The sequence below is a fragment of the Phymastichus coffea genome, unplaced genomic scaffold, assembly GCF_024137745.1.
Source record: "Phymastichus coffea isolate CEN01 unplaced genomic scaffold, Cenicafe_Pcof_1.1 PCOF00170, whole genome shotgun sequence".
NCBI classification, from domain to species: Eukaryota; Metazoa; Arthropoda; class Insecta; order Hymenoptera; family Eulophidae; genus Phymastichus; species Phymastichus coffea.
Window position 1 is genome coordinate 236,986 of NW_026706981.1, and position 19,504 is coordinate 256,489.

At 51.6% G+C, this 19,504-nt stretch overlaps 4 protein-coding genes across 6 annotated transcripts; 3 read left to right on the forward strand and 1 right to left on the reverse strand.

Moving 5' to 3' along the window:
- Positions 1–17: 17 nt before the first annotated feature.
- Positions 18–19,482, reverse strand: LOC131673195 (anaphase-promoting complex subunit 4). 2 transcript variants are annotated; one of them, XM_058951012.1, is made up of 7 exons: positions 19,409–19,482; positions 2,429–2,517; positions 1,993–2,369; positions 1,732–1,932; positions 1,384–1,665; positions 517–1,309; positions 18–445 (listed from the first exon to the last, which is right to left on the reverse strand). In XM_058951012.1, the coding sequence occupies exons 2-7, from the start codon at positions 2,475–2,477 to the stop codon at positions 27–29; spliced, it is 2,121 nt and encodes a 706-aa protein (XP_058806995.1). In that variant the 5' UTR covers positions 2,478–2,517; positions 19,409–19,482; the 3' UTR covers positions 18–26. The 2 variants fall into 2 exon arrangements, with proteins under 2 accessions (XP_058806995.1, XP_058806994.1); XM_058951011.1 differs by lacking the exon at positions 19,409–19,482 and adding an exon at positions 18,486–18,592.
- On the forward strand, positions 3,858–7,733 carry LOC131673197 (death-associated protein kinase 3-like). Its single transcript, XM_058951013.1, has 7 exons — positions 3,858–4,186; positions 4,243–4,333; positions 4,697–4,900; positions 5,244–5,385; positions 5,470–5,669; positions 5,745–5,897; positions 6,156–7,733. The coding sequence occupies exons 1-7, from the start codon at positions 4,153–4,155 to the stop codon at positions 7,117–7,119; spliced, it is 1,788 nt and encodes a 595-aa protein (XP_058806996.1). The 5' UTR covers positions 3,858–4,152; the 3' UTR covers positions 7,120–7,733.
- Positions 8,989–10,677, forward strand: LOC131673203 (U11/U12 small nuclear ribonucleoprotein 35 kDa protein-like). Its single transcript, XM_058951023.1, has 4 exons — positions 8,989–9,113; positions 9,278–9,499; positions 9,566–9,779; positions 9,854–10,677. The coding sequence occupies exons 1-4, from the start codon at positions 9,111–9,113 to the stop codon at positions 9,961–9,963; spliced, it is 549 nt and encodes a 182-aa protein (XP_058807006.1). The 5' UTR covers positions 8,989–9,110; the 3' UTR covers positions 9,964–10,677.
- On the forward strand, positions 12,247–19,093 carry LOC131673199 (troponin T). 2 transcript variants are annotated; one of them, XM_058951015.1, is made up of 13 exons: positions 12,247–12,377; positions 12,946–12,991; positions 13,355–13,381; positions 13,465–13,467; positions 14,422–14,442; positions 15,502–15,519; positions 16,453–16,483; positions 16,550–16,751; positions 16,826–17,187; positions 17,303–17,395; positions 17,464–17,544; positions 18,154–18,232; positions 18,511–19,093. In XM_058951015.1, exons 2-13 carry the CDS (start codon positions 12,966–12,968, stop codon positions 18,762–18,764), a joined length of 1,197 nt encoding a protein of 398 aa, XP_058806998.1. In that variant the 5' UTR covers positions 12,247–12,377; positions 12,946–12,965; the 3' UTR covers positions 18,765–19,093. The 2 variants fall into 2 exon arrangements, with proteins under 2 accessions (XP_058806998.1, XP_058806999.1); XM_058951016.1 differs by lacking the exons at positions 13,355–13,381; positions 13,465–13,467; positions 14,422–14,442.
- Positions 19,483–19,504: the final 22 nt, after the last annotated feature.

Below are 19,504 nucleotides of genomic sequence, written 5' to 3' on the forward strand. Positions count from 1 at the left end.
AAATATAAGCTACGATTCATGTTGTATCAAGACTGAGATGTAGTTGCACTGGTAGCTGGGGTAATATCCATCATGTTATCATCTCCGCTTTGTTCTAAATTTTCCTCTTCTTCGTAGTCGACTTCAGTTTCAAGTAGCCTGATTTTTCTTCTATTTTCACTCAGAATCGCCGCCACTTTTCTTGGACCACTCACAGCCAATTGTCTGGGAGTAATGTCTTGAAAAGGTTTTGATAAATTTCGATCAGCCACTTCATTTAAATTGACGATCAAGTCGGGCCTCATATTTTGAGAATCATTTAGTATTGCATGATTCACCGGCAATTGAATCAAACAAGAAGTGTTGTTTTCTTGATTTAAAATCAGTAAGCTTAGGTAATCTTGCGAATAAAATTTCAAGTCTGTTATTTTTTGATCTTCAGCTACTTCAGCTGGAATTGAAGACTCTGTAAATAAACAAAATCCATTATTCGATTTGCTCACACAGCTACAAATATTAATATTGTGTAGAAATTACTTTGCTTGTTGCTGACGTCAATTTTCATCGGTTTACAAACTAAAGGCTCGCTTCTAGAAACGGAATAAATTCTAAATAGTTGAAGAATTTTGTAATCACTGTTGGGAGCGACAACCATCAGATTTCCGTCGCTTAATACGAACTGGGAGCACAAATTATTTGTTACGGTCGTCAATTGAACCACACTTTGCTCAAAACGTTGCGTCAGATCTTGATATGCGCAAACAAATACTTCATTTATGGATCCAACAAGAATCTCGTGTGCTTGCATTAAAGATCCTTCAAAATCTTGCCTCACGATAAGAGGGTGACTTTGTAAACATCTGTTCTCGACAAGCATGGAAGCCCACTCACTTCCTTCAGGACTAAAACAAGTTTGCAACGGATCTTTTCGTAAATATTGGCCTAACTTTTCTAAATTGACACGCTTACGTTTACTCGCGTCAATTTCTATTTTATCAAATCCTCGAAGGAACTCGGCTATATATGTTAAATCTTGCTGACTTATTTTACTGATATCTGACGGAATTTTTTCATCGTTCAATCTCAGTATTACCGTGTACAGCCACCTGATAAAAGCTTTGTAGTCGCGCATACTATGATCAATAACTTGCTGAATTTCGGAAGTTTTGGCCAAGAATGATTGTGTGTCCGTGAGAGCCTTAGTAATCGGAGTTTCTTCTTTGAGACCTAGAGCTTCGTATGGTCCACCATACCTTACCATACCACGCATTTCCGACAAATGGTATATCAAAGCCATTCCAACGCTAGTCAGATGGTTGAGCACAAGTTTCTAAAAACAGAGAAGCGCGTTTCAGATTTACAGTTTTATAACTGTGATTAGTCAATTGTTTATTGCTAAATTACTTGAATATTAGTGTAGCACATATCTATACTGTGCCCAAGCTTTTTTAAGCCTTTTTCTGTTAGGTCTTTTTGTAAAAAGTATACAAGCTCTGTTGAACCATTACCAATCATTAATAGTTCTAAGAAATCTGCAGCAACACTTCCTGGTGGCTTGTCAGCTGCATACTTTGCAAGCTTTTCATCCATTTCCAAGAGGATAGTCTCCCATGCTTCGGAAATAGCCATTAGTGTTCTCGATAGGTAGTCCATCAAGAACTCTACATGCGATTGTATTTGAGCTATCTAAAAATTTAAGGAAATACTCTTTATGTAACGAAATTGTAAATAAGAGAAATCTGTATTACTTACACTCAAAAAAGCCTCGCTATCTTGTAATAAAATACATGATAATCTCACAACAACAATGCACTCTTGGCTTTTCCAAGTTGCCCATAGAGCTTCACCAGCTCCTCCACTTATTTCTAATATAGGTCCATTTCCAACACTAATCATTCCACAATAAAACATTCCAAATATATACATCATGATATTTCCATTTGCTTGGCCAAGCTAAAATATAATTGTATTTTGAGTTACTGCAAATATTACGTATTAATTGTTTAGACTTACCAATAAAATATCCAATGTTTGAGACAAAAATTCTTTCCTCTCAGGTTCAGAGCCAAAACTTCTATTTAAATTTGGTAAAGGTGGTAAATAAGGCCCAGTACAGGATGAGGAAACTTTATCATTCTTATTATTACAGCATGGTGGTGTAAGAGACAACCAGGATATGCAAGTACAAGACTCTTCAGACTTCAACTTGTTTTTATATACAATATTTTTATTTTCAATGTCGATTAAACAGAGCAGTTTCGATTTTGCATAGATCACAGCGATCAGTTTTCCATCAGGCCTCCAAGTAAGGTTTGCAATGGTGTCCCCTTCTTCGATGGGACCAAGCAACCATACCCTTTGCCAAGTTAATCTATGCAGTGCCAGTTCGCCTGAAATATTTATTTTTCTTTAAAATATATTGATTATGAACACGAGCTAAAAAAATTACCTTTGGCATTGACTATGGCTAAAAGATCCATGTTGGGCGACCACCGCATCAACGACACTTCACATGCAAGTTGACGCTCTTCCAGTTGCCTAATTGTTCCAGACATGATTGGTTTTACAATTACTTACAATAAAAATTATAATTTTGCGTAAGAAAACAATTGTATACACGGTATATTCTGCTCATGCTCCCGCGCGGATAGAACTTGAAGGTTAGATTTCAAGACAACAAAATTCAAATTCGCGCCTGCGCCTCGCGCGCATCTCTTCGCACTCGACTTTAATTTCATAAATGCTTGCAAGTTGCATCAATCGATCGTCATTGGCTGATAGAAACGCTTTCTTTGTTCGTACGTTCACCGAGCGAACTTGGAAACAATAAATGCAAAAAAAGGAAAAAAGAAATTTGTCAGACCGCGTCTGTTAAAAGAAGAGAGAAAAACAGATTTGCTTCAGTTTAATAAAATTCCATTGCAAATCCAAGATTGCAACGAGCTGTAACGGTATGTAAGGCGATCATGTGACTGCGAGAATGCTGAGATAGGAAGATCAGCTGTTCAAAAGATGCGTATAGCTATGCGGGATCTCTTTTTTTTCGAGCTCATCACTCGCGCAACGATCAGTGTCGGTGTATTTTTAGTCGCGGATGTTGAAGGGCGAAAGTGACCCTGACATCTTGAGCGGGCATTCCGATGAATTCTTTTTGATCCGCTCTTGTTGTTAGACGTTCAATGTTACGCGGATATTTTCGAAGACATTTGTCGATCAACGGTAAAATCGTGATTTCATCTATCGATTAGACAAATATCGGTTAAAAAAAGATAGACACCTCGCTTTCGAAATGTATATCTCTTTACGAAAAAAAAAATCGTATTATAATTGGACCCGTATATACATGCAGGGTGGAAGCTTAAGATATTGCGCATCGAACGATACGTTGGTGATTCGTCAAGATCAACAAACAAAGCTGTGGCGGCGATCGGAAGGGGAAAAAAATAAGCTCGTTCGCAAACGGCAGCCTTCGAAAAAAAGTCGTCGGTGTCTTGTCCGATTTCTTTCGGATTTGATACGAAACATTGAAAGGCTCTTGCGCTTGCTTAATTTTCGAACGTATTTCTCGAACGTTTGAACGGCGTCGTCTCAAAGTCGAGCTCGACGTTCAAGCGAAGCAGCATTTTATTGTTCGAGCTGACTTGGAGCCGTAAGCTCGAAAATACGCGCGTCTTGCCCACCGGATCGTCGGTACGGCCTTGAGCGAATCGAATCGATCGACGCGCAAGTTCCGACACTGGGGCGCCAGGTGGGTCCCGCTTGCACGCAGCATTGCTTCCGCAAAGATCGCGAGCCAAGAGCGCGCGCTGACGGGCCAGCAAGCAGCGGTGAAAGCTCGGCAGACGCAGAGCTCGGGAGAGGGAGGACGGGAACGAAGGGGCGTTCTCTCTCCCCGGGGCGGAAGAGCACGCGCGAGGGGGTTGTACGCGCGTGGCGCGTATCCGGGAAGGGCTGGCTCCGAGGTGGCAGTGGCGTCGGCGGTGGCGTCGGCGGTGGCGTCGGCGGCGGCGGCGGCGGCGGTGCGGGCCACGTGACCGCGGGCGGGCGGCGAGGCGCGAGGAATCTAAATCCGTCGGCGGAGCGCGGCGTCGCGGAAGCAGCGCGCGGCAGTCGATAATCGGCCGGCCGCTCGACGACGGACGCAGGCGCTCGAGCAGGCGCCCCAGCAGCAGCATGATCCGCGTCGACGAGACCGATCCTGTCGGCGGTAAGTGTGCGGCGCCGGCCGCGGGCGGTCGCGCGCTGAGCGTCTGTCTGTTGCAGAGCTGGAGCCGAGCTTCCCGTACAGGGACGTGCAGGTGCGCAAGGGCGTGGACTTCAAGCAGCACTACGACATCGAGTCGGAGATCGGCAGGTAGGCTGCGCGCGCCGGGGGCCCGGTGCCGAGTGGTCAGGGTCGTCCGCGGGTCGCCGACTTAGGACGACGGCCGGACCACGCCGAGGAGGACCGGGCGGCCGGGCGGCCGAGCGCGCCTTTATAAATAACCGCGGGTTTTCGGCCGCGTGGACGGCGGCCCGGCGCCGCCCGGCCTCCCGTCGGCGGCAACGTCGTATTTTCGGACGCGCGAATCGCGGCCGCTCCAGCGGCTCCGCCGGAGTTGCCGCCGCGGCGATAAATAGGCGCACTTGGCACGCGCGCGAGCGCCGCGAGCGACAGGTGGGCCGCTGGCGGTCGGCCAGCCAGCCAGCCAGCCGATAAAGCGCGCTCTGCCCGCAGAGGCAAGTTCGGCACGGTGTACAGATGCAAGGAGAGGAGCACAGGTCTGGCGCTGGCGGCCAAGGTGGTGAACGCCGGCAGGAAGGAGGACCGGCGCGCCGTCGAGCGCGAGGTGGAGATCATGCGCCGGTTGCAGCACCCCAGGCTCATCCAGCTCTACGACGCCCTGGAGAACGCCAAGCAGATCTACGTGGTGCTCGAGCTGTGAGTTTTGTTGCCGCTGTGTCCGTCCCCGCGGGCGCGCCTTGCGCAATCGCCGCCGAGCTGCGCAGCTCTTGATCCGCACGCTCGATTAATTCTGTCGGACGGCGCGCGCGGCGCGCGATTGCGCAAATCCATTGTCCGACGATCGACGCGCACTGCCAAGATCGAGCCCGCTCCCGTGGCCTTTCCCTCCTATATACCTGTCGCGCGCGCGCGCGCGCGGCTCTCGTCGTGGCGGCTGCGGTCCTACAAGCGGAGCGCTTGAGGCGGGAGTCGCGTCCGCCGCGGCGGGTCTAAAATTAAAAGCGCAGGACGGAGCTCTCACGGCGCGGCTTGCTTGCAGAATCGCGGGAGGCGAGCTGTTCGAGCGGGTGATTGACGACGACTTCGTGCTGACGGAGCGCAGCTGCGCCGTGTTCATGCGTCAGATCTGCGAGGGCATCGAGTTCGTGCACTCGCAGAACATCCTCCACCTGGACATGAAGGTACCTAGGCGACTGGAGCGCGCGTGCGCGTGCTTCCTCCCCCCTCCCCCACCTCGCTCTCACCCAGTCGGACTGTCGCTTCAGCCGGAGAACATACTGTGCCTGACCAAGGAGGGCAACCGCATCAAGATCATCGACTTCGGTCTGGCGCGCGAGTGGGATCCCAAGAAGAAGCTGCAGGTGCTGTTCGGCACGCCCGAGTTCGTCGCCCCGGAGGTGGTCAACTTCGACCAGATCGGCTTCGGCACCGACATGTGGAGCATCGGCGTCATCTGCTACGTCCTGTAAGAGCGCGCCTCCTCTTTCGCTCTCTCCCTCTCCCTTCGCGAACTGACCGACTCCTTGTGTGTCCGTCGCAGCTTGTCGGGTCTGTCGCCGTTCATGGGCGACACGGACATCGAGACGATGGCCAACGTGACGATCGCCAAGTACGACTTCGACCACGAGGCCTTCGCCGACATCTCGGAAGACGCCAAAGACTTCATCAAAGGACTCCTCGTGAAGGACATCACGTAAGTCGGCCCCTTCCTCCCGCACGCCTCTGCTTCCCCGGCGCCCGTCCCGCCCAGCCTCCCGCTTTCGCACCGAGCCGAGCAGCCGCGGACCCGCGCGTCCCCGGCCATTCCGCCACCGCCGCCGCCGCCGCCGCCGTCGCCGTCGCCGCGCAGCTGCAGATCGGCCGAAGAGCGAGCAAACCCGCGACGCGCACCGGGGGCCCGCTGCGGCACTGGCAATGCTGACGCGGCAATCTCGCTGTGGCTACGTTTCAGAGAGCGGGCGAGCGCCCTGCAGTGCCGCGAGCACCGCTGGCTGGCCCGCGGGACCGCGACCGGCCGGCGGCGGCAGCAACAGCACCTCCGGCCGCAACAGCAGCAGTCGGCGGCGCCGGCGCAGGCCCCGGGCGGCGACGCCGAGCTGGACGCCAGCAAGGACAACCTGCGGCTGTTCGTGGAGCGCTGGCGCGAGCACCCGCACAGCCCGTACGCCGTGGAGGGCGCGGCGGCCGAGTGGCCGCGCAGCGCCTCGCTGCGCGGCGCCAGCAGCCCCTCGCCCTGCGGCAGCGTGTGCAGCGAGGCGAGCGCCGCCAGCGCCGCCAGCGCCGAGTCGCGGGGCGCCGCGGGCGCGCTGCTCGCCGTGCCGGGCCTCGAGCGCCGCGCCTCCGAGGGCCGCGCCACCGACGCGCCCCGCAAGATCGACCCGGCCGCGCAGATCCTCCTCGCCGAGGAGATCATCCGGCTGTCCGAGCACCTGCGCGCCATCGCCGGGGGCCGGGCCTGCGAGCCGGCGCCGCCGGGGCCCGCCGCGGAGGGGCCGCGCCGCCCCACCGAGATCGCCGAGAAGCTGGACGGCCTCGCGCGGCGCCGCCGGCTCAGGGGCACCGCCTTCGCCGGCAGCCGCCAGGCCGGCGGCAGCGCGCCGCCCGAGGTCGACCTGACGCCGCCCTGGCGCCGCCAGGCGCGCGCCAAGCGGCGCTTCGGCGAGACCTGCCGCGACGTGCCGCGGATCGCCAGGCTGCGCGACCTGCACCGCGGCGTCAACCTCGACGAGCCCGCGAGCACCAAGGACCTGCTGCTGCGGCTGATGGACGAGTGGGGCGAGCTGGGCCGGCCCTGCGGCCTCGGCGGCCGCAAGAGCGTCAGCCTCGACTGGTTCGGCGAGGAGTCCGTGGCGCGCAAGTCCATCGACTCGCTGGCCGAGTACTTCCAGGCCGAGCAGCGGAAGGTCCGGCGCTGACAGGCCGCGCGCCCTCGCGAGATCCTACCCCTCCCCCGCCCTCCGCCCCCCGCCCCCACCCGTGCTCGTTGTCGACATTCCTGCGATCGGTCCTGCTCGAGTGCCACTTTTTTACATTGACCGATGCGCGCGTGCGAGTGTGTCTACGTGTGTCGCCTTCCGGAAATTGACGGCCTGTCCCCCGCACCCCTTCCCGTCCCCTGTACATATATCCGTGGGTCCTGTACGCGAAAGCAACGGCTTATTTTTGTAATACTGCGACGCGAGCTTCTCTTCCCTCTCCGCGGTTTAGCGTCGGACGAGAGGCTCGCCACTCTGCGCCCCTTTCGTTACTCGTTGTAGACGCCGAGTCTGCGAGATGTAAGAATGAACACTGTGGAGATTAGGACGTAAGGCGTATTAAAGTATTATGCAAACCGACAATTTTGTCTTTGACTCTACTGCTCAGCCGCCCCTCCCAGCCGTACGCGCGCGCTCCTCTACTCGACCTGCAGCCGATCAGCGAGCGCCAACGTACTAATGCTCCCTCGCCAACACCACTAACACAGGCGAGTGCTTACTAACCGCTGTGCGCTCGTGCAGCACACCGAGATGCTTGCTCGCGCACTGATCGCCGTCCGATGACGATGATGATGATCGCAGAAAGAGGCCGAGCGCCGAGAAGCTCTTGGAGCACCGCTGGCTGGAGGCGCCGCTGGAGAATCCCATCTCCAAGGTACGGCTCAAGCGCTACGTCATCAAGAAGCGCTGGGTCAAGGCCGTCAACACCATTCTCGCGCTGCGTCGCATGGGCGCCCACATCGATCTCGAGCTCGTTTGACTGCTGCCTGCGCCTTCGCCGTGTCCCTGCGTCGTTTCACTGTGCTCCCTTGCACGGACGACGTTTCTGTCCGCGAAAGGCACCCCCGTGCACGCAGTCGAATTGCAACGCTCACCAAGCGAGCCGAGCTTGCGAGCGTTGCAACGCTAAGCCGTGCCCGCGGAACATGATCAGCGGTAAACGCCGCTGATCATGTTCACTCCGTGCCTGTGCCGTCGCGCATCTGAATGTATGTACGAGATATCGTGATTCGCAAATTGTAACGGAAATCGCGGCTCTGTGCACGATCCTTGGTTTTTATAAAGTCAGAGTGTAAATAAATATATATGCTGTGAACTCAATATTTACCTTTTACCTGCGAGCTTGCGGTGCACGCCACGCCGACGACGCAGCCTATCATCGCGTACGACAACTGTTCGATTTGAACTGTCGCGAGGGCTCGACTCACCGCTATTTTCGGAAGATGCAACGAAGCCATTCGGAAAGAAAGGAAGAGTAGGCGAAAGCTTGGAGGGATAGAACAAATTTATTTATACCAACTACGGCACTGCCACGTTCGCACGGGCTGTATACGTATACCCCTGAGTGGCCGTTGAAGGTGTTCAAATGATGCCGCTCAAGAGTGCACATCGCTATTGCCAACCGAAGCACCTCTAATAGTACCAACCTATATTCCCTACGTACACCCAACGCGAATTGAATCGCGACCCCCCCCCCCCCCCTCCCCCCAGTTAGGTTGGTATGAGAATTCCGTCGTTGCATCGGAACGAAGAAACCGCGGGAATATTCAAAAATGAAAATTCGTTTTAAGATACGATAAAAAGCTAAAACGTTACTAATTTGTTTTTAGGTTTAAAATTAATTGTTTGCCGAACAATGAATTTAGATGCATGATTATTTGATTTTAGGTTTTAATTATATAATTTAAGAACGAGCGTTATACTATGGCCGATCTGAAAACCACCGTTACGGACTGAAAGTAGCACTCTACCAACCTAACTGGGGGGGGTCGCGATTCAATTCGCTTTGGGTGTACTACATGTGTAGCGTAGCAGACAGCGCAGTGGCGCATGCGTTTGTTTACGCTCATTCCTCTTGTCGTTTCTCCAACGTTCCTGTCAGTTTTTATATTGATACTCGCCGTTAAAATACAATCGAACAATTTTTCGACATGGTGAGTAATTATCACTCTAGGTTTTCCAAGTATTAATCGTTACTTGACGTTTTCTTGCAACTCTTTCAATTCTTAGGTTAACGTTTGTTTATGTGACAGCTGTATTTAAATGATCATTTGTGAAAACTCCACTTGAAATTAATCTTATTGTTTGCTTATTAAAGAGTGACTCTGACTCATTGGCATGCTGGTCTGCTTTTGCAAAGGAATATGATCCGTTAAAAGCAGGTAGTATTGATGGAACAGATATGGAACCTCATGATAAAGCTATTGCTCGAGCAATGAATGCTCATTACGAGCCACCTTATGGATTGAAGTCAAATCCAGAAAAAACCTTGTTCGTTTCTAGATTTGGCCCCAAAGTAACAAAGAAAGATTTGAAGGAGGTATGGTCTTTGTCAAGATCGTCTTGCTATCTTGAAACCTTAGTAATCATACTCTTGATATTTCAGTTCTTCTCACAGTATGGAGAAGTTGTTTCTGCCAAAGTAATATACGATGTGGTTACTGGACAATCCAATAATTATGGCTTTGTGGAAATGAAATCAGAACGTGATGCTTGGAAATTGGCAAGAAAGGAAGATCACCTAGTCTTGTACAATCATAAGCTTTTTGTTGACTTTGAAACCAGTCGAACTATGAAGGGTTGGATACCTAGAAGACTTGGTATGTAACAATCGTTGGAGTAACATGTTATATCATGAGATGTTTATTAAAAACAATATTTTTTTTCATAATAGGTGGTGGTTTTGGGGGTAAAAAGGAATCCGGACAGCTCAGATTTGGCGGGAAGGAGCGGCCTTTCAAAAGACCGATTTTAATTGATGTACCACCACACTTGCGTAAATAGCAAATGCAAAGTGAGAGCTCATTGAACAAAACGCCGTTCCAATGCGAAAATCGTCGAATCGTGCACTAAGAGAAACAACAGTTGACAGAGCTCCCACAGTAACGACGTTCGGAAAAGTTGAGCGCCCGTCGAGATGGTTGACAACTTTATATCGGGCGGCGCCCTCTCCCGTCGACCCACATCCCTGCCATATATGGCCGCAGCTCACGCGTGTTTCGCGATTGACGAGCGTCGCACCGGAGGATCGGCTCGGGACACCCTCGCCTCGGCAAATAAATAAGGGCCGAACGAGGCCTCTCGTCACTCGATATCATACCCACATTTTTACAGCTGAGTTCGCGGCTCGTGTTTCATACCATTTCTCCATTGCACGCGAGACAATGCGCTCGTTCGAGCTTTCGCTGTGTGGACGTGACTATTTTTTCGTTTACGCCCTCGCAGTTATCCCACTATTTCTGTGTTTTCGATGAAAGTATTTTTATTCGTCTTTTGTAACTGATACCGCGAACGAGACCGCAATTCAAAAGAGTCGATTTTCGTAAACTCACTTCGTTGACTTGCATATTTAACTTTGCGTTAGATAATTAATAAGCGCAAGCAAGTTACGTTATGTGCATTGTAATATTGATCTTTTAATTGAATGATCAAAATTAACAAAAGCAATTGTGTCAGAAAATGTGTAAAATAATTCAAATAAATATTACGACTGCCAAATAAAACTGTAATTATTCACGTTCACTTGTTGTTTTAATATTAATGGGTGTAGATTAAAGAAAAAATATTTATTTTGGGATCCACCGATCTAATTAAAGATCTACCAGCGCTCATGTGCTAGTCAACGTTTATTATTGCTCGAGCATCGTTTGAACTATAAAGATATCTAATTTAACGCCACGTGACACGTCATTTTATCGTGGAAAAATGTACGGTACTGATATGATATTAATGTGCCTCGAACTAAAAATAATTTTCCGCTTACGACTTGGAGTACCGAAAAAAAAAAATGAAAAGTATAATCCGAGAAAATTATCATCTCGCAACGGAATGGAAAGCATACTAAAAATAGCGTTGTCCAAAAATAACGTGCTTCGATAACTACTCGTGATGTTTGTGCGATAATTATTTGATCAAATCACGCGCTATTTAAAACCGCTTGCTTTTGTTATTAGACTAAAATTAAACAGCTTGTTTTCTAGCTAAAATAAAGCCTTAAGTGTGTATTTTTTCGGTTCGATGCCGAGCTTTGCAGGCTTCCGGAAAAATAATCGGTCTAAAGGTAAAGGCGTTCCGTCGAGCGAACAGCGTGAGATTCGATATTCGAAAGTCCGGATTCTTCATGGCGCATAGGATCGTTCGCGCTAGCCAAAAAGGAAGGAGACGTCGTTTTGCAGCGATCGGCCAAGTAGAATAAGTCAAACGTGGTCAGACTCGGCTCCACGGACACATGATATGAGTGCGCTTTTCACGCCCACGGGCTTCTGACGGTTGCTTTCGAAATACCTATACGCTCCTCGTACCGTCGCGGCGCGTCAAGTTTTACAATCGCGCCAGACGTCGTCTCGAACAATAGAATGCCGCGACAACCGCAGAGTTCAATTGTTTTCCATCTTACAAAGACATACGTACGTTTTCTAATATTCGATCGTAGTATTTTTACAAGAAGCAATTGACGGAAGAGCAAAAATGCAAGCTCAGAGAGGTCGGTTGCTTAACTCGTGGAAAAGAAAATGGAAAGAAAAATAGATTGTTGAGCGATAAGCAACACTGGATTCCGCCACGATCGCAGCATCTAAGAAGCGTTCTGCTAATCTTTTTTTAGGCCAGTCGAAATCTTCCGTCGAGAGCGAGGCAGCGGCAAAATCATGCGCGGGCAAGCGAAGCCAGTCGAAAGGCGAGAGTAAAGCCCCCCGAGAAAGCGCAAGAAAAATAGAAGAAATAGCGGCACGACGCAAGCCGAGGGCGGGAGAGACGAAGCTGACCGCGAGGCGTTAAATCTCGAGGAGTCGGATCGGTGGATTGGAAGTCGAGGCCGAGCAACGAGCGAGCGCAGTGGCGTCGCGCGGAAAATAGGTAGGGCCCCAAGTTCGAAAGCTCCGAGAATAGCTCTCTCTCTCTCTCTCTCTCTCTCTCTCTCTCTCTCTCTCTCTCTCTCTCTCTCTCTCTCTCTCTCTCTCTCTCTCTCTCTCTCTCTCTCTCTCTCTCTCTCTCTATCTCGGCGCGACGAGAGCGGGGGAGTAGGCGAGAGTGAGGTGTCCGGGCCGAGCCTCGAGACTCAGAGCCGCTCAAGCTGTCGCGGACTCCACATTCCAACGGCGAAGCTCTTGTGACACGGGTACGGAGCCTCTCTTCTTTCTCTTCTCCACCGACTCGCACGTATCTCTCCGAGTTGATCTCGCTAACGATCCGCCGCTGCCGTGAGTCTCTCTCTCTCTCTCTCTCTCTCTCTCTCCCTTTCCTCCGTTACCGCGCGTCTTTTTTCCAGCCACCCGTGCCGAACTTGTGGTTCCACTTGTCTCTTTATCTCTGAAAGACGAGTGCCGCGACGTCAGTGTGCCAGTGTCCGTCGAGCGAGTCGCGTGCAGTGCGGCGAAGCATCGATAACAAGTGACTCGGTCAGTGCGGCTTGCAAGCTTGTGCAACTCTGTGCCCGTGTCCTTATGTGCCGATCTCGCGAGCAACTCGTTCGCCAGCGCGACCTCGACGGCCTCCGCGAGCGCCCTGGTCGATTCCATTCGGCGGCGGCCGAGTACATATCGGGAGTCGTGGCGTGCAGTGACGCGATCGACGAGAAATCCGCGACTCGGGCATCGCGAGCCTCTCTCGCGCGAGCGCCGGCCGGACTATAATTAGCTGCGCGCCGGCAAGGGATCGGCTCCTTATAGAGCTTGCGCACGGTAGAGCTTGCGCTGGCCGTATCGAATTACTGTCATGTCGTGCGCTTCGCTTCTTCCGCCTGATTAATCTCCATGCTTTCTGTTGCAGTACCCTAAACTCCCACAGTCATGTCGGACGAAGAGGAACAATACTCGTAAGTAGCCACGTCCCTTTGTTCTCGCTCACATGGTATTTCTTTTTCCAAGAGTCGACGACGTCTCGGTCGTCGAGAGCAAATCGACCACCTCGAGAACGTCATCGCAAGTTCTTGTCGAGTAAAGCCAGGGAAGTCTCTCCACGATCGCGCACACCCTCGTCAATCCCCGCTCAATCTCGTACATTTTTTTCAACAAACGAACCAGTCTAATTTTTCGGTCATCGTTAATTGTCCGTGTGACCGTTCAGTGATTAACTCCCCTTTTGTTGTTGCGCACTTTCTTTTTGTCGAACCCCCTCGAGAGTGATAACGTAACACACGATGTATTAACCAAACTGTTCCCCATTTTGTCTTTTACAGCAGCGAAGAGGAGGAGGTCGAGGAAGTGTAAGTGTTCCCTTTTGTCGCGTTTCTCACCCGAAACGCCCCGTCCCTCTCCAACTGACCGTCTCTGTGTTTTTTCATTGCAGGAAGTAAGTTCCAGTGGCCGCCATAATCGACCCATTCGTTGAACCATATTGATCAGCTCCCTAGTTATAGAGTCCCCGCGCGATGTTCCATAAAAATTTTCATCTGAGATTCAAGTCAATTATAGCTAGCGAATCGCGCAAAAGAGACGAAGGGTCGGGAGGAGATCGACGTCGATCGACAACATCGGAATTTTTCGAAAGGAAAGCCGATACGCGAGTATACGCGAGTCAGCAACCCATTTGTTCCGGGCGACACCTCGGAGACGGGGAGTCAGTTGCGCAAGATCCGAGGGAGTTTGGGCGCGATCGAGGGAGAATCGCGGGGCTACGGCGCGAAACGAAGAGGAAGACGACTCCGTGTGGGCAGACTCGCGGAGCGCGCGGATGCCGACCCGGTTATTATTAGCGCGCGCGTTTCCTTCACGAAAATAGAGCGGCCGTTAGCGCTGGCCACCCGGACACCGATTTAGTAACACGAGACGAGCCGACGAGCGACGCGCGCTCGCCCGTTTCTCCGACGACCGATTCCTCAGCTCGGGCTTGCTCTCGCGAATCGAACGCCTCGACCGGCCGACGAGAGAGCGATGCCTCGCTTGTTGCCTCATCGTCGAAAAGCGCGGTCTCGCCGCGTTATTCTTAGCGGCCGATGGGAATGGCGTGCCGCCGCGCGCCAATTATTTCGAGCGCTCCCCCGTCGCTCGCCTCTCCAGTCTGCTGCCTTTCGAAAGATTCCGATTGCCCCTTCTGTTCTCTGTGTCTCCCCCCGCCCCCGCCCCACCCGACGTACATTCAAGGAACCCATAACTGACTGGTTTTTCTCTTTTTCCGCCTCTCCGCTATTATCCATCGTCACCAAAAAAAACCAATACACGAAAAAAAAAAACAAAAAAAAAAAACGAAAAAAACCACGCCGATCGACGCACGCGTCACGCGAATCGATCTCGATCGAACGAACAGGCAACCGGAGAAGAAAGTCGAGTAAGTGTCAGAGTTGATGTCGTACATCTATTTTTTTTCATCTTTGTTTGTCTATGTCTACATTGATCTCTCTTTTTTTTTGTAATCTCTAATTTAACAGTTTTTTATTTTTACTATTTTTTTTTTTTTTTTGATGTTGTTGTCTATCTGTCGGATCGCAGCATTGTTCGTCCGCTATCTTTAAAACGACTACTGGCTCTATTAAATTACTGGCGAGATGCAGCACGACGCTAGCAGAATTCGACGTCCAATAGGGACGAACAAGCAAGTCGTGCCGCAGCTCCAATGCTGCTGTGTAAACGTCTCGTTATATTTTTTCTCTTTTGTTTGATACTGTTTTTTATTTTCTTTCCTTTTTTTTGTAATAATTATCTGTAAGAGTCGTCAAAGTAACGCAACAACTCACAAAATATTTGTTCAAAGAGTCTCGAGCATTAAAACAATGGCTGCCTATATCTTTTGCTGTATCTAATCGACTTAGTTGTTGGATTTGTTCCTCTCGCAGTTGTGATGTCTCGTGAGGCGATTTTTGGTACTTGAGGTTTTTGTTTCTGCGGCAATGAGCAGCCGCGACCGACCGACTGTAATTTTGATTTCGTTCATTCACTGATTTATCTTTGGAGACATAACAATTGAGCGCAGTTGCCGATTGAGCTAACTCCGGCGACAGTGGCACGCCGACCGTAGAGCGAAAGCACCCGCGAATGAGATTGTTTATTTGTCGCTTGTGTTGCGCATCGACGGACGCGCGTTTCGCAATCGGCACGGCAACGCGGGCGGCCGTGCGCGTCCGCCGTTGGTCGCCGGCCCCGGGCCTTCCGCGCGCGCGCGCGGCCGCGTCGGCGGCCGAACCGTAGCTCCGCCGAGCTCCGCCGAGCGCCGCTCATTTCCGGCGCTTGGCCGGACCGAGCCGCGCGAAAGCTCTGCCTATACTGACAGCGTCGTGCAGGATGACGCGAGCTTGCCAGCCACAGCCAGCCACAGCCAGCCACGCACGCACGCAGCCCCGTGCGACCTGCGCCCACTCTATTAACCGATCTGTCTCTTTCTCTTTTGTAGGGGTAGGGCGTCCCAAAAGTAAGTTCTCGCTGTCGAGCTTGTCGTTTGTCGCGCGAGCCTTCTCGTTTAACAGCCGCTCCGATCCTTGTGGTTTATTGTGACTGTCGCCCGACCGTAGCTCGCGCACGGCGGCCCTCGGCGAGCGCTCGCCGAGGAGCCTCGTGTCGCGGCGCGCCGAGCTGTGTCTAACGTGCCGAGTGTCGCAACCCCCTCGTCTCTCTTTCTCTCTCTCACCCGCCCGCTGTGCGTCCTTCTGTTTGTCAAATAATCAATTAACAAGCGCGCGAGAGAGCTCTGTTCTTTCGCTGTCCTCCGACGAGTCTGTGTCTCGCGAGCGAACGAGCGGCAGCTTCGTCTCGATCGTCGAGTGCACGCACGAGGCTCCTCCCTGCGCCGAACTGTGCTGTCTAATTTTGAAAGCGTGTCAGGCGCTGACGCGCGTCAGCCTTGGGGCAACTAGAGCGCCGATCTCGCTGGTGTTCTTCCGGCGAAAGCCACATCCGTCCTTCTCTCTCTCTCTTTCTCTCTCTCTCTCTCTCTCGCCTTCTAACCGCCAATTCTGCAGTCTCCTGTAACACGTGGCCCGTGAACACGCAGACCTCGAAGGGCTCGAAAACCAGCGCTACAGCTCCGACTGTCGACTAACGCAAACACAGTAGCCGCACTACCATCAGCTTCACTACTCGCCAATCAATACTCACCGAAATCTATTGCCGCATATATGTCTGTCTCGGTGTGCATGCCGTGGCTGTCCGTTTGTCGGACTCTGTGTGCGTGTGCGCGCGTGTGCGCGTGTGTGTGTGTATGCTTGTGCGCATGTCATATAAAGAAAGAAAACAAAGACAAAAAAAGAAAAAGGAGTCGATGAGAGGAGGTCTGAGCGAGAAAGAGCTGGAGGCGCGCCGGACGAATTAACCAGAGATGTGATTTTGTTGTTTTCGGCGAATCCAGGGATTCCGGTGAGGGAGTCGAGTTTATGAGGGTGAGTTGTCGTATCATCGTGCGTCGCGACGCGACCTGATCGTTGCCCGCTTTCTCGCCCGAACAGAGGCAGGAGCAGAAGAGAAGCGACTTGGACGAGCAGCTGAAGGAGTACATATCGGAATGGCGCAAGCAGAGGGCAAAGGAGGAGGAGGAGCTCAAGGGCCTGAAGGAAAAGCAGGCCAAACGCAAGATCTCGCGGGCCGAGGAAGAGAAGCGGCTGGCCCAGAAGAAGAAGGAGGAGGAAGAGCGCCGCCAGCGCGAAATCGGTAAGGCGCCTGGCGCCGATCGGCCGCGAGTCGCCGTCTGTGGCTATAACGTGCGTCGTGTGTCCTCTGCGCAGAGGAGAAGAAGCAGCGAGACATGGAAGAGAAGCGACGGCGCCTGGAGGAGTCGGAGAAGAAACGCCAGGCGATGATGCAGGCGATGAAGGAACAGGCGAGCAAGAAGGGCCCCAACTTCACCATCCAGAAGAAGGACCTCGCCGGCAACCTCACCTCCGCACAGCTCGAGCGCAACAAGACCAAAGAGCAGCTCGAGGAGGAGAAAAAGATCTCCTTGAGCATCCGCATCAAGCCGCTGGAGATCGAGAACTTCAGCATCGACAAGCTGCGCTTCAAGGCCACCGAGCTCTGGGAGGCCATCGTCAAGCTCGAGACCGAGAAGTACGACCTCGAAGAGCGTCAGAAGCGCCAGGACTACGACGTGAGTCGCGAGCTACTTTCTCTCTCTCTCTCCCTCCCACCTTCACTCTACCCTGCTCTCTCTCTCTCTCTCTCTCTCTCTCTCTCTCTCTCTCTCTCTCTCTCTCTCGTTTCAGCTGAAAGAGCTGAAAGAACGTCAGAAGCAGCAGCTCAGGCACAAGGCCCTCAAGAAAGGCCTCGATCCAGAAGCCCTCACTGGCAAATACCCCGTGAGTACGCCTCGCGCCTACGCCGCGAAAACAGCTCTCTCACTCGCTCCATTTCTTCTTACTTGCAGCCCAAAATCCAGGTCGCCTCCAAGTACGAGCGCCGCGTGGACACCAGGTCCTACGACGACAAGAAGAAACTGTTCGAGGGTGTAAGTAGCCTTCTATCCTCCTCTCACTCCGTCGATTCCCAACGAGAACATTCTGCAACCAACACCACAGACACGACACAGACAGACACCATTCAGTTTTCCTTTTCTGACAGTTTCCAAATCGCAGGGCTATACTACGTTATATCAGGAATACTGCGAGAAACTTTGGAAACAGAGACAGGACTTGTTCATGAAACGCACAAAAAGTGAGTCGACGACGCTGGCAAATGCAATGATCGCGTGCCCCCCCCCCCCAACACCTCCCCACGCCCCTGATTTTCTTCATCACGTCCAGCCCGACTCGTTTGATTTTTGTGATGACTGACAACTTTGGAGGTTGCATTTTTGGACCTTGTTCTTCTCACCCCGTCGTGTTCGTTGATGTAATCTGTCCCTTCCGTGTAATATAGCCCCCGGTGACTGAGCCGACCACGACCGTGCGTCCACCGAAAATGATAACGACTATCACGCAAAACGTCCCCCTCTACTGTGCCCAACTTTACTTCTGTTATCGAGGCCTCTGCAGCAGAAAGATGGAAGAGAGCCGCACACATCCTTGGCCCGTTTGTGTGATAATCCTAGCATGGTTTTTGTCCTTTGATGTTACAGGGCCTGACAGACGCCCAGAAGGAGGCTATGGAAAAAGCATGGTCCTCGTCCAAGGATCAGTTCCTTGCCCGTCAAAAGAGTATGTGTTGTTGTCACTTTTCTTTAACCAAACTATCCTCTTTTCCATCTTAGTCTAATTGGACGTGTTAGTCGTTTGTCTATCTATCATGTCGTTGATCGATTATGAAACGAGCCAATGTTTGCTCGGTGACGAATGCGCAGAACAACGAACGTCTGTCAACTAATTCTGTTATCTTGACGGATTTAAATGTTGTCGCACCGAGCCAATCGAACCTAGAGCCAGCGATAACGCAATAAAGTCTAATACTTACGATTGAATTGTTTGACGCATAATAGCGAAGCTGCCGAAGTGGTTCGGTGAGCGGCCAGGCAAGAAGCCAGGAGACCCCGAGTCGCCCGAAGGCGAGGAAGACGTGAAGGCCGCCGCCGAGGACGAGGACCTCGAGGAGCCAAACTTTGACGAGGAGGAGGAGGAGGAAGAGGCCAGCGAGAAGGAAGAGGAGGAGAAGGAAGAGGAAGAAGAGGAAGAGGAGGAAGAAGAAGAGGAGGAAGAAGAAGAGGAGGAGGAAGAAGAAGAGGAGGAGGAATAAGCTTTTGCCGAGAACGCCAGACCAAAAGAACATTTGTTAATAAATACACTCTACTTTCTCACTCTTACTCTCTACTCTCTCTATCTCTATCTATCTCTCTCTCTCTCTCTCTCTCTCGCTCTCTGTCTTCCCTCTTTTGGCGCGGCGCGTTCTAGTAATCGCTGTACCCGCGCCGCAGATGGAGGATCTTGCGCAACCTCAATTTTTCAATTTGTCGCCGGCGTGAGTGCCGCAAAACAACATCGCCGTGCACTCCTGCGAAGGCGCACCAGTTACCTATACGCACGCTCACAAAAATAACAATCACAATAAAAACTTGAACACTAAAATTTGTAAAATTAATAAAAGTCTCCACAACGTCTTTTCATCGATCGCGTCGATTAGCCCGGGAGCGACCGAGAAATTCGGCACAGAGAGAGACTGCTCTTCGGAATTCCAATCAAAATGTCGTGGGAAAATCGCACGGATCGTCTATTTACGTTGCCGTTTCTTCTACTGTTTACAATCACCATCACATTATTACTTTACAATATCCATTTATATATCATGATTTATGGTTACTATTAATAAATAATCGTTGAAAATAACAATGATGTACATGAGCGCACATGCATTATTGAATAAAAAAAAGAAAGAAATTCTACCAGCTTATCTGCGTTACTGCCAGTCTTCGTACTCATTTCTCTCTCGCCACGCGCGACGAGAATGCCGATTGCTGATTGGTGATGCGTAAGCGCTCG